Source organism: Manduca sexta, chromosome 22, assembly GCF_014839805.1.
Source record: "Manduca sexta isolate Smith_Timp_Sample1 chromosome 22, JHU_Msex_v1.0, whole genome shotgun sequence".
Classification (NCBI taxonomy): Eukaryota; Metazoa; Arthropoda; class Insecta; order Lepidoptera; family Sphingidae; genus Manduca; species Manduca sexta.
In genome coordinates, this window is record NC_051136.1 from 9868636 (window position 1) to 9882944 (window position 14309).

General features: G+C 32.3%; 1 protein-coding gene across 1 annotated transcript in view; it reads right to left on the reverse strand.

Moving 5' to 3' along the window:
• Positions 1 to 6499: 6499 nt before the first annotated feature.
• The window catches only part of LOC115448636 (proton-coupled amino acid transporter-like protein pathetic), a 68236-nt gene continuing 60426 nt past the window's right edge, over positions 6500 to 14309 (reverse strand). Inside the window, exons 8-10 of the mRNA XM_030176128.2 lie at positions 13595 to 13807; positions 12464 to 12633; positions 6500 to 10333 (exon numbers count right to left, since the gene is read on the reverse strand). Of these exons, the coding sequence (XP_030031988.2) occupies positions 10032 to 10333; positions 12464 to 12633; positions 13595 to 13807 (685 nt within the window). The 3' untranslated portion in view covers positions 6500 to 10031. The remainder of the gene's footprint in view (positions 10334 to 12463; positions 12634 to 13594; positions 13808 to 14309) is intronic.

Here is a 14309-nt window from a genome sequence, read left to right on the forward strand (position 1 = left end):
CAATATTCTCTTTATACTAATAGTTTTTACAAGCTCTGTTGAATCGTCATGAATTAACTTATGGTAGGTCTCTCATAAGTAAGAGTCCGCCTGGGTAGGTATCACCGCAATGTCTATTTCTTCTGCCAAGCAGCAGTGTATAGTCACTGTTGTGTTCCGATTTGTAGAACATTGTAACTATTGTAACTTCTGGAAATAATAAGACTTAACATCTCACATCTCAGGAAGGCGAGCGCAGTGGGATACCAAACAATACTTAGTAATTCAAGTTGTTGTTGGCATATATACTGTTTATGGATAGTCGTATCACTTACCATCAGGCGAAGGGCAACCTCGTCTCGTCATTCAAAGCAATACAAAATCTAACGTCGGTACCAGCTACCATTACACATTGATGTCCTGTCAAATAGTCCTTCCGCTCTCTAGTTGTAGATATCACAAAATCATTCTAATCATATTCCAAGAGATATAGCAATTTAACCACCGTTTTTGATAAGATCTCAACTCTTTCCGACCGCGGAAATGGACTAATCAGAATATTATTTTTGAGATGCTTACAAATAACTTTTACAACTATTATTCTATTCGATCATCTTACAATTAAAGAAGGGTAACGATGACAAGATAGCTATTGTTAATCGCATTCTGTATTGTAAACAAAATCTATTGTGAAACTAGTGTTTATTTCTAGTCGTAGAAGGGCTTAACAATACACTCGCAATACTACGTGCATTAATTTGAGTCCCTTTCAATAGCCTTCATTGTCGACCTTGCTGGTTGTTTACCATCCACTGCTATTATATTTTTAACCTTTTTACTATCTACATAAAGTGCGTTTTCATTGTCATTTTTATTATCTTGAAATAGTTTTATCTGATTTTGTTTATCATCCTTTAATTCAAATTTATACGGAGACATGTGAACAATATTTTTGGAATTCCTGTCTGCTTACGTTGGCATAATTTGAAGTGGCTATTTGAGTGTATTTTGTTGTTAAATTATTTCAGTTTTAATGGAATTTAAAGTTTTATTACACTCACATTGTAATAAAAAACAAATTATTGATTTACGATATGGTTCATTGAAATCTTCCTGCGGGAACACTTTATTGTAATAGAATATTTCAGTTAAACCATTTCAATTCATTAAATAATTTTATTTAATAAAATCACGATACATTTAATTTTGTAAAATGTTTCACGCAAAAATTACAAAGGACTAAATTGCAAATACATTTTCATCTTACAATACAGAGTAATTCAATTTATTTTACGCGATAAAATCTATAATAATAGAGTCTTTATAGCTGTCTGACTATACTATAGTAGATTGCATGCAATTACCAACCATATTGATTCTATAAGAGCGTGCAACATTGAATTGCAATATGTTATTACAAAACACTCATCCAACAAAGGCGTGGTAGTAAACGATGTTTTTTGTTATCGTTTATGTTAATTAATATAAATAATCTTATTTTCACTATTATTTTAAAGTACTGAGGTACCTAAGTCACTGGCGTACGAAATTCGTCTGGATAGTTTAAAATGCATGGATGTAAGCACAATGTTCCGAAACTAGGAAATAGGGCGAATTTTTGGGTTAATGAGATAAAACATCTTACATATATAATAAAAGAAGCGGTGATAGCCGAGTTGAAAGAGCTGACTATCAAAACATGAAGAATGTCTGTAGATTCGAAACCCAAGAGCGATACACTTCTGACTTCTTTAGAGTTGTTAGTGCGGTCTTTGTGAATTATCGCTTGTTTTAACGGTGAAAGAAAACATGAGTGGAAATCTGCAATTTTGAGAATTTCTCTAAAAAAAAAATAATGGCATATGAAATTTACCAATCCGCACTAGGCCAGCATGGTGGGCTAAGATCTAATCCCTCTCAGTAGTAGAGCTGGCCCGTGCCCAGCAGTGGGACAGTATAGTATAGCTGAGAATGTTATATACATGCATAACATCACGTCTCTATACCGTAATGTTAAGTAGAGACTATGGATGCTACGTTGCATGATTCTAGAACATTTATTTTCTTATACTTTTCCCGCTTGTTCAGTGTATTTTCTGGTGCCATCCACTTTACTATTCCAATTCTGGCCTTTGTTAATGACTATAGCCAGTCGTATTGCTACCAATTACCGACAGGTAACCAACTTCATCATCTCATCAATGTCTATAAAAATATAATGAGTATATTTTGCTGTAATTACATACACGTAGAGTTCATTATTGTGTACATAAATTCATTTGGATGCTACCTGAGTTATGAGATTAAGGCTGGTACATAATATTATCGCCTACTTCAGGTATATTTTGTTAGGTCTTATATAATATATTAGGCTTCTAGGAAAGAAGGGAAAGGTTCAAAGGACGGGTACCTTGGTATTACAAATTAACATTACGAGTTTACGAGATATTTTATCCCGGTTTTGGCGTAAGACTTTTGATCTAATTACATTCAGGAAAACAGTACAAAATTAAGATTACAGATATGTTCATATTTTGTCTATTATAAATCTATTTTTTGCATAATTATAATTCTAACTGGCAAAAGTGAGTTTCTAATAGCTAACAAAGGAGAAAAAGAACTTTGTAATTTATAATTCTGATTTACATTGCTGTCTTCAAGACAGTGAGGTCATTCTGCATAGATGGACCAACATCATCCTCATTCTTATTTAAGGTACTGAGGTTATTCTGCGTAAATCGGGCTGACTTCAACTATTTATTAGAACTTTGTATCATTGTAAAATAGTAATGTTGACTTTTCGGATGATCTACAACTCAGACCACTCCATGACCAAGAAGGCCGCAATCTTCGAAGTGTCGGGGAAAAAAAATGTGATAAAATCCAAAAACTAGTTTTATTTCGATGTCTAACATTCGGATTAAAATAAGAAATTACCAGCTTACCACAAAGAGAGCGTCTTGCTTGTCTCAGCAGTCTGAAGAAATCTACAATTTAAATAAAAGGCTAATAATGCATACGGAAGTAAAATGCAAATGTATTTATAATATTAGTATAATTGCAAGCGATAAAAATAAATGATGCATCACACTTTCAAATTATGTAATTGTTACGAGGTGTTCACGTAATAGTCGTTTGTGATAGATTTGGGTTTTGGCCATTCACATTTTGTCGACCGTTGTTTTAGGTTAGGAAAGATTTTGTATTGCCTTTTCTACACGGCATATTCTTCCATTACACTTTACCGTTTAGCGTAGTAGCGGAGTGATGTGGCGTCTGATGAGTAGTAAGAGATGATGTTGATTTTATTTAATGATGAAAGGAGGGGACGCTTGTTGGAAGGTAACCTATCATAATTTTGTCATTCAACGGTAAGTAATATGTGTGTTTTCTTTAGTTTGATTCAATGTCTTCAATTTGAAAATTATTTTACGCGAAATGAATTAATAACGGAAAATATGTTCTTACTAATTGAGAATCTCCTTCTTTTTGAAGTTGGTTGAAATACCTTAGTTCGTCCTATAATATTACCAGAGAAAACTAATTTAGTTAAATGTGTTCTTGTTCTTCAACAAATAGGCGACTTTATGATCTACATCTCATTTCGTATTTACATGTAAAATACTCGAGTCCCGAATATGTAATTCCTAAAGGATAGATCCTTCGCGAAAATTCTGGAATTTCCATTTCAGAATACCTTTGGGCTGTAATTAACGGTTGCTCTTGGGAAATCAATGAAGAGTTAATGAGAAAGGCTAATACATAATCGGAGAAGAAATACTAAATACGGATAGGGTCTTTATGACATTGCGTTAATAAATGAAACCATACTCGTTTTTTACTTTCTAATTTATATCAGTTTCTAGTTTAGTGTGAATATGGTGTGCGCGTTAGTATTTTTGACTGAAAAGGTTGCAGCTGCGATGAATTCTCTTATTTTAGTTGTAGTGGCATTAGAGTGTCTAAAATTAAAATGCCGTTTTATTGATATTTATTTTGTTCGAAACTAACACTTCTTTATTTTACATCTACGATTCGAGTAATTTATACTAAAATATTGTTGTAAAATATCTACATCTACTTATTTACTTCTGAATTGTCTCTGTTATATTTAATATAATTTTAAGGTTCAAGTAAAGGTATTTTTGTAAAAGCAGTAGAAGTGGTAGGCAGAGAGATAGTTCTGAATAATATAAATCTATACTATAGTTAATATGAGTTGATATATAGCTGTTATTTTCCACCAGCTCAGAGTTACGATGGGGGGTCAAGGGTCTACGCACTACTTCCGTGCGCTTGCGCATAATAACACATCAAGACTCGATAAAGGCACTTTTTGTTTACATCCCTGAATATGACATAAGCGTTTGTACTTGCGAAAATGTATGAGTTAAAAAAATTACTCAATAATATTATTCTATTTTTAATTTTACTTTTTTTTATACATTTAAAATAATTTGAAAGAAGACACGTATCGTGTGAAAGGCCTTATTAGTAGTTCATGTAGACGCGCCTTTTGAGGAAAAACATCGGAAGTTCGTTAAATAATGTGAGATTGTTTAATCTTTAAGAACGCTTTGAATTAATAATTTTATTGTATTACGGTTTTAATTCGGTAGTAATACGTGGTATTTTTGACGAAATCGTGTAGTTTATCATTCTTCTTCAGTGTACAATAGAATAGTCCTTACAACACTTTTTTTATGTAAATCTTTAAGTTAATAAGAACTTGAATTTTGAATCATAAAAATATTCCACGGGGTTCATTATTTACATGATTTTCGTAATAAAATTTATTAATTCTTATAGTATTCATGATTGTAGTAACCAACTAATAGTATTAATGTTATACGGGTTCGTTTATTTGGAAGTTACAAAATATATGTAGCTAAAGAGGTCAAATCGTGTTTTTTTAATGACGAGATGCGCTTGTCATGCGCCTAATGGTAAGCGATAAAACCGCCCATAAACAGTAGAAACACTATCCAACAACTTGAATTACAAAGTATTGTTTAGTATTCCATTGCGCTCGCCATCTGAGACATGAGATGTTAAGTCTTATTATATTCAATAGTTATACTGGCTACAATGTTCTTCAAACCGTAACTTAACAGTGAAACACACTGCTGCTTGGCGGCAGAAAAAGATATTGCGGTGGTACCTAGGCGGACGCTCACGTACCAACCTTCTACTTATAAAAGTACGTGTGTAAGAAAGCTAGATATAATAAATAATATTCTAAATTAACACGAAAGACATCTTTTGTGAATTGCATTTTAAATATAAATGTAGATTTACTGCTGTATAGCGTGTTGTTTATTTTTAGGTCAAAGAACTATTTGGTAATATTAGAGTTAAGGTCAATCAATAAATTACACGTGGCCTTAAAAGTATAACATTAAACCTTGACAAATTCTTAAGTGTTAGTGCATGTAATTTTTATTAGCGTGGAATACGGGTCAAATTAGATTACATAAGTATTTTATATATTTACAGAGACTTTCCCGCCCTGACACCCACCAATACAACTCCTGTAAGCCAGGATCAGCAGTGGCACGCATTTTATGACACCGAGCAGTGAAGCTCGGCGAGTCTCAGGGAAAACTAATATGTCATTATCCCGCAACGAAATTAATCAAATAGAAAGATAGGGAGGAGTTGGAAATATTAATTGTCCACTTCCCTCCAGAGCAATGCGGGTGACAAAATCATGATGTAAGGAGGCGATTTAACCTCAAGGATAGGGACGTTTACAACTAGATAAGCTAGTTATAAAGCACCACGGATAAAATTAAATGAAAGGGTCCTATCACATGAGCTGTTAGATTTGATTACAATAGGCATGCCAAAAACGCCGAAAAGCATGGAAATTCCGTCTAGTCTCAACAAGGTCCATGTAGTATACAACCCCAGATGTTATTTTATATATTTATGTAAAGGCAATATTCTTTAACCCTTTTTAAGCACATTGCGCGCACGGAGGCGTGAAATTATTTTTCCTTGCGCTTGACAAAGTAACCCGACTGCACATGAAGGTAAGTGGAGTGGTATACAATGCTATATGTATGTAATATTTGTATTTATGTGACGTACATGTTATAATTTGTGATATCGGTGTGCGTAGTCTCAGAGTATTATATAGTTAACGTCATTATGAGGTTTTTCATATCGAAAATCCCATAAACATCAATTGTTTTCCGTGCGGAACGGCATTTGTGAGGTTTTGGGTTCGAATCCCAGGTCGGGCAGTAATTTTGTTTTATTTTGCTCAGTGTTATATTATAAAAGGCTCGCCCCCATCACATCATGGGACGGAACACAGATGGTGAAAAATGAGTGCGTTGGCGGCACATCTAACAACATCTTTGGGGATACAAGTTTGATATGTGTTGTGTTTGTTGGAAAACCTACATACATAATAACCCATCCTGGAAATCGAACCTAAAATCACAATTAACAACTAAAGTACATTGCGACTCGTTAACAAATTGTCGAGGTGAATGACACAATAAATAGATAGTTAAACTTAATCATTATTTATTTATATAATTATTATTATGTATCACATTTAATTATCCATCTTACAGCTAATTTGTTTGATTTACAACATTGTACTTAATGGTATGTTTTCGAAAATAATCTTATCTAAACACTTGAGTCATGTACTAAAATTCAGTGTACAGTCGGCCTCAAAAATCACATGATTTAACACAGATTCGACACTTCAAACACTTGTACGCGATAAGAATAATTTATGAAAGCGAGGAGGAAAAAATTTATTAAACTATTGAATTTGTTCAGTTATTTTTGAAGCCGCCTGTAGATGATAAAATTTAATAGACGTACAGGCCAACGAACTTTAAATTGTGTCTAAACAAGTCAATAGTTACCGTAACTGTATTTATCTCCTAATACACGATGTGATTTCACACAGATGTAATGTGTATGATTCGCATTATTTTTTGCTATTCGTTTCTGATTTTTGTTTTGTCGAACCAAACCATTGGACAAAACATTTAAGTTTCAAATATGACATTTACGTGATTGTTGGATTTACTTTTTTGCAAATATTTTATAAAAAATATATTGGCCTATTAGCAATGATCAGATAAACGCTATATATGCCCCCAGTCATTCTCTACACTCTGACAATAGTTGATGTCATTCGTGACTAGCTTCAGGGACGCGAAATTATATGACCAGAACTGAATTAAGTATATGGTTTGTACATAAAAATTATATGTCATTTTTTTCTTATTACTATCTACTCATTTTATACCAACTCATTTAAATTAATTATAATTTCGAATGCTGCTTAAGGAAAAAGTATTCACCAGCGTCTGTGACGCAACTCTTGCGCAGCATTTTGACCGCTTGTATAAAGTGCTAAAGATTTCTGATTCATGTATCACGTTCTGTATATTTGGAAACGTCACGCTTTTTTTTCCTTATACGTAAAGTACGTATACATCTATTGCAAGAGATTTACCTTATAAGCTAACCGCCATAGTCAATAAACGATACCAATTTTTCGATCTATCTCAAAAATTGACCAATCAGATCATTTTTTTGACATGATTACAAATTACATTTTGTAATCATGTCAAAAAATTGGTTCATTCTCGGAATCGGATTAAATAATGAGATTGGGATCGTTTATTAAAAACGGCAGTAAATTAGTCATTTGTCAAATATTATTTGTCTTAAATGATAAAATATCCTACGCACTATACTAATCTTAACTATTCCACGAAGAAAAGTTTTATGGCATTTATATAAAATTGGTAATATATGTCTAAGTTTAAAATACGGCGTGCACTAAGATATATGAGAAATATATCGATGGTTGAAAGGATAATTGACTTAAACGACATTTTTAGCGACATTAATTTTCATACATATTGAAAATCAGCACATTTTTCTATGATTTTTTGAACTAGTTAAAAATTTCCGGGAAAAATGACCCTTAATAGCCTTTCAACCGTGAATATGTAAACACATTTAAGCAGGATAATTGTTTGAAAATCCAAAATCTACGTCACTGTGACAAACGTATTGCATCGTCCGTGTCTTGTCATTCGCAGTTCTGGGTACAGTGTTAATATTGAATATGAGCAAGCATGGCGCCCGTCGTCAGTCAAGCGAACATGACTCGTCATTCAGTTTTAAAAATAATCTATAAATATTATTAAAAAGTCATCTTTTCTGTCTGTCTGTATGTTATCGATTTTCTCAAAATCTACTGAACGGATTTTTATGAAATTTGGTATAGAGGTAGTTTAAGACCCTGGGAAGGTTATAAGCTACTTCCTATCCCAGAAAAATATATAGCAGGCCTTTATCCCGGAAAACTCCTACTCACTGGCGTAGCAAAGCACTGAGCAAAGCTAGTTGTTTTAGAAAAACCAGTCGTAGAAATACGGGTTTGCAGGTATTATAAAGTTTCATTAAATTTTATGTCCATTTTTTTGGATTCAGATCGATATTTTTGATAACGTTCGTAAATGCGGATGAACAAGTTTTGATATATTTTGTTTTTTATTTGAATATCTCTGTATTTGGCAAAATCACGTTTATTGCAACGTGGTGGTAGGCAAAGGCAAGGAATTGTAAATGCTAAGTCATATTCCTGACTGATTCAATGTAGTTGAAATATAAGACTAAACTTCGGTAAAGATTTGTATATCTGTAACAAAATGGATTGATGGCGTCAACAGAAGTGTAAATTTTTGTCAATTTGATAGATTAGTGGCGCTGTTCCAGAAATTAAAAAAATAATATTCGAAGCGATTCTAAACTTTAAAACTCTAAACATGCTCTTAAAAAAATCATAATATAATTGTGAATAGAAAATAATAATATATTCGGATATTTTTAAACAAAAAACACAGTAAAATTTAGGTTGCATATAGCGAAGACTAGCACACAGTTAGAGTCACGATTCCCAATGTTTGAGACGAAGAAATAACATCAGTGATATATTAAAAGACATTATTGATATATCAAAAAATGAAATTGAGATTGCGAAGGCTGCAGAAAAAGAATTGCATGTGTATCAATTGATATTACAATATTATATATGTTAGATATATAACTAAGAAACTAAGTCGATACGAAACAACTTTCTTTAGATGGCTTCGGAATGAAATATAGAAATACCGTTCTAATTAAAATTTTATCCTCATTATTAACGATTTTTGTTATCATAATTTATTTATAAATCGAGCTAGAATGAAATCAGATGACATTTACGACTATTTTCAATGATTTCTACTAAGAATAAGAATATCTAAAACGAAACGTTATAATCTAGTTTTATGGAATAACATTATAGCAAGTCATATAAAAATAATAAATAATATAAGGAAAAGGAAATTAATAAATTTCTCTTACAAACAAGCATAAATTAATTAAGTATTCCTCAAAGTTCTGATCAGTTTGACATCTTTGTAACTACATGATCATCCGAAATGTATAAACTTTTCTGGATATAAATTTTCTATAAGTAAAGTTTGAAAATATTCGAAAGGCTTAGCCCCAGATTTTTTACTCTAACGTGTTAACAATCGTACATTTAATAAAATCACAACCAAATTACCAAGTTTATAGTCAGAAAGACTTAACAACCGTAAATTATTAAACGTTAAACAATGAAAAATATATAAAATTTCACGCGAACCATCTAAAAAATAAGCGCTGAGTTTGGTAATTTTTTCTTCTGGAACTTTATCTGTTGTCATTTATTTTAGAAGGCACATTTGTAGCTCATATTTTTGGATAATTTAAAATAACGAAACGCAAAAGTATGGCATGAAGTTTGTCACAATTTTATCTGTCAAATCTATTTAAAGTCCATGAAACAGTTGGCTTACATGACATTACTTTACTCAAACACTAATAAAAAAATCGAGATTAAAATACGAATGACGAAATGTTTCAATTATCTTAACTTTAATAAATTAGCATTATATTACTTCAACGAGCTTGCCTTTACAGAACTTCTTACTAATTCGGCTAAATACGTTCATGTCATGATTCTTTGATTTTCACCCTCAAACAGCCATCGTTTCATTAAACATGCTTGTTCTATTCAAAGCCGCTTCTAAATGTGTATTACCAAATTTGTGTAGCATGCTCTTAATGGAAGTAAAAGAGCCTGAAAATAAAGCAGTGAGAGAGATGAGAGCAATGAATATATTCTTCCAGAGGATCCAGTTGAAGCGGCCGAGGCCTCTGTCCCATTTGTGAATGGTGTCAATGACAGCTGGAGTCAGGAGACCGAGACTTGAAAGGAAGATGGCCCCGGATAAGTTGATAAACAATTCCAGATCTGGGAATGCGGCTGCGATGGCAACTGGAAAAGAAATAAGTGGTGGTGTCATTAATTAACTAAGTTAGTTTGGGAAGTTAGAAGATCTACAAAAAGTCGTTTACCATATCTAAGTTTTAATTAATGATCCTAAAAATAGAGATATTTAAAATTAGCTGCGGAATAGAGATTCGTTTTATAAATCTCTCTAAATATTTATAGATACAAAATTAAGTTAAGCATAAATATTTCTGTCTTAAATGATTTACTTAATGGAGAATTCGAATGCGACGGTGTTAATTAAATTTAATATTTAATTTTGGCACTCAATTGACGTCATCAGAGTAAAAGCCCACTCAGATAATATAATTAATTTAAATATTAATAATAGGAAAAGAAGTGATTAAATATATATGAAATAAATAAGGAAGAGAAGTGTTGTAATATTTTCATAATATTTTGTTACCTTCCACTCGTTTTAGCTTTTTTAAGGCCCTGTCCCAGCAAATTTATATAATACGTGAAAAAATCTAAAATATGTTATTATCACTGTGGTAGTTAATTTTTTTTATAATGTGGATATTGGGTCATTAATTTCACAATAAAAATAACACTAAAAATGTTGATTCCGTAAATCTCTTCCTAAACTACACATAACTTTAATTTGCAACCAAAATAGACAATTTAATTTAATAGAGAATATTTTAGTAGTTTAAAATTTTCAAAAACACTTAAGCTTGAATAAAACGTTTTCGTAAATATCTCCCCCGCTGTAACTCGTGCACAAAAAGTGTACGGGATAATGCCCAAGGCCGTTTACTCGGGAAAGGGTCCGAAATCAATTAACCTACCAACAGTCGATATTTAATTTGATCACAATAATATTTATGTGTGTGTATTCTTTGTGAATTATCGCTTACTTCAACGGTGAAGGAAAACATCATGAGGAAACCTGCATACCTGAGAAATTCTCTATATATATATATATAATAAGAATTTTCAAGGGTATGTGAAGTCTACCAACCCGCACTAGGCCAGCGTGGTGGACTAAGACCTAATCCCTCTCAGTAGTAGAGGACGGCCGTGCCTAACAATGGGACAGTATATAATACGGGGCTGATATTATTATTATTATATTATAATATTTATGTTGACAAGTTGCTAAAAATGTGAACAGAACCTTACTAGGCGCTTTTATTACTAAACCACATGAGTATCGAAGTTACAAACTTACTGCTAAGTTCGACACGATACGCCCTTCCTAATATTCTCTGAAATAGTTTAACTCAATCAACAGATCTTGTTCCTAACGTTTGAAGTAATATGTTGCTTGCTCCTATAGCTTTATTAAATCTTGTATGATCGAACCTCTATACTCAGAACTGACATGTTGAACAATTAAATCTAATAAAGCTTTGATCAAATTAACTCTAACTTCGCTTTATTTATTAACATTAGGTAATACTGTTTTGTATTCTGTGACAAAATATTAATTTCATTCAGTCTAACCACGAATATGTTTTATATAAAACGTTTTGAAGCGTCGCAAAGTTACGTTTTAATTATATCGCCATTAAATCCTTTCGCGAGCATGGCCTAAATATTTGCCTAACCAAAAATTTCGCGCCGACATTCCAAAGTAGATTGGTGTTTTATTTAATACAGCTTAGCTTATTTTGTTTGGTCAGTTTGGTAGGAGGACGGGAAGGAATTGTTTGCGAATAATTTATTAGTAATCTATAGCAACGATTGGAAGAGTCAAAACCTAACATAACCCCATAATTAACATTGCCAGGGAAAGTGTTAATATATTCAGGAAAAAGAATAAAGAATGAAGGATTAAAGTTCAATATTTGGTAAAGGTTAATTATAGAATATAGCAAAATGAAATAATATTGTCTCATGATACAGGCTGTCCTAGTGTGAGGACCACTAGTTATGTACTTTTAATGTCTTGAATTGTTCTTCTATTAATTATAAGACTTGTAGACATTATGTAACGATGGTGAATAATAATAAATAAAAAAATAAATTATAAATAAATAAATTTGTCTATAAGATTGTTGTGTGTATACAAACATTTATAGGCTATAGTAGAGAGAAACTAAAAAGAAAAAGAAAAAAAACAGATGGTGTTTTAATCATACTACAGGTCAATAAATAAAATAAACAAACCTGAACCAACAACAGCAGCTGTTCTGATGCTGATTTGAGATATGTTGTGGTATCGCACCGAGATCTTGTTGTGGAGTTGACGCCAGATCATCTCCATGGGAACGTAGAACTGCAGACTATACGTGAAGAGGATGGCCAGTGCCATCAAGATCTTGGCGCTTTGTGACAAGCTGAAAATTGACATTATAATAAAAAAATTGCCCGTCTCAAATTTAGTTGCATGTTAGATTCCACATGTTTGCAATAATGTTGAAACTTTATGTTTAGGATCACCAAAGCAGTTTGAATTCAAATTTGTGAATTCGATATTAGTCGTGTTAGGAACTGTTGGGGCTTTCGTTGTTGACGATGCCCGGTAGTAGTTTTGTGTTTGTTGTAGGCCATAATAATTAATGCCGAACCACTTTGAAGTTTAAGAGTTTATTGTAAGTAAAGATTGTACGTTTAGTTATCTGAGTCGCAAGTTTGTTTATAATTGTTTAGCGCGACGACATATCGATGAATATATGCACGACAATTGCTGTATGAGCATTATTGGCTCGTACAGAAACCAATCAACATTGGATGTTTACATTCTTTTTAGATAGACAAATTACATTTTATTTAGTGTGTAGAAGTTTGTTGTATGTAATTAATGTATGTACATATTGTGTATGTATGTAAATAATAATGTTCTATAATAACTTGTCTATTACAGAAATTATATAATCCATTCATTTTCATTCAATTTTGAGTTAAATTTTTAATTGCTACCGTACTCGGAAATCAGAGGTACGTTAAACGAAATTATTTGTTTATCCTGTTTGAAATGAATTAACTTGGTGATCAATTAAATTTAACGTCGTTGCGGTAATTAAACTTTCTGGAACAACAATTTTGTTGATTTTGGGACTAATGAATTAAGGTTAATTGTTGGCTTAAGACGGCAGTTAACCAACAATTATAAAAAGAAACCCCTGATTTGTTGTATGAAATTAACACCTTTTTATCTACCAAGAACGAGCATACCATCAGATAGCATATTATGTTTACCACTACAGCCACCACGGAATATTACAACTGGAATTGTGAATACATTCCCGTCTGTTAAGGAAACTAGATGTAATGATAGAAATGTTCTTTGGAACTTACAAATCATCAGCTGGTAGATTGAGAGTGACGCTGCCACGAACGTCGTCGCCGTATTTGATATATCCGAAAAACCCAACAATGCCGTATAAGGATATGACGATGGTCATGGCAATGTTGAGGACTCCTGGACAGCCGAGGAACTGCTGCGGCTTGGCCATCTCGTTCTCTACCGGCATCACCACGCCGATGCCTTCCATTGCGAAGATAACCGTGCTATAAGACAGCAGAAATTAAATCGTTGAAAGAGAATAGTGGATCAATGCGGGCGGCATAGGACCCAAATGGTTAGCAGTCACATGGCAAAGTATTTAATAGCAGTTTCTGAATATTTTAATATGATTGTGTAACTTTAAGAATTTTTACAAAGGTACAGAACATTTTCGGTATATGTATACCTTACAAATAGATCATAATAACTTTAATAATTCACAAAATATCCGACGGTCAAAAAGCTTTAAAATGGGCTTTAAATGAGGTAAATATATAATGACCCATTATTTTGCAAAGAAAACATGCCCGAGAGGCAAAAAATTAACGAAGCGACGAATATTTTTAAGTTATAGCAAGATAGGTAACATTTGAAGTAATAACGATTACTGCAATAAGGTAGAACTGATTATTTTTAAATAAAATATTTGACTATAATTTACATTTTATATCTCTAAAATTAGATACAATCTATAGCATACCTAATGTATTAAATGCACATAATCCG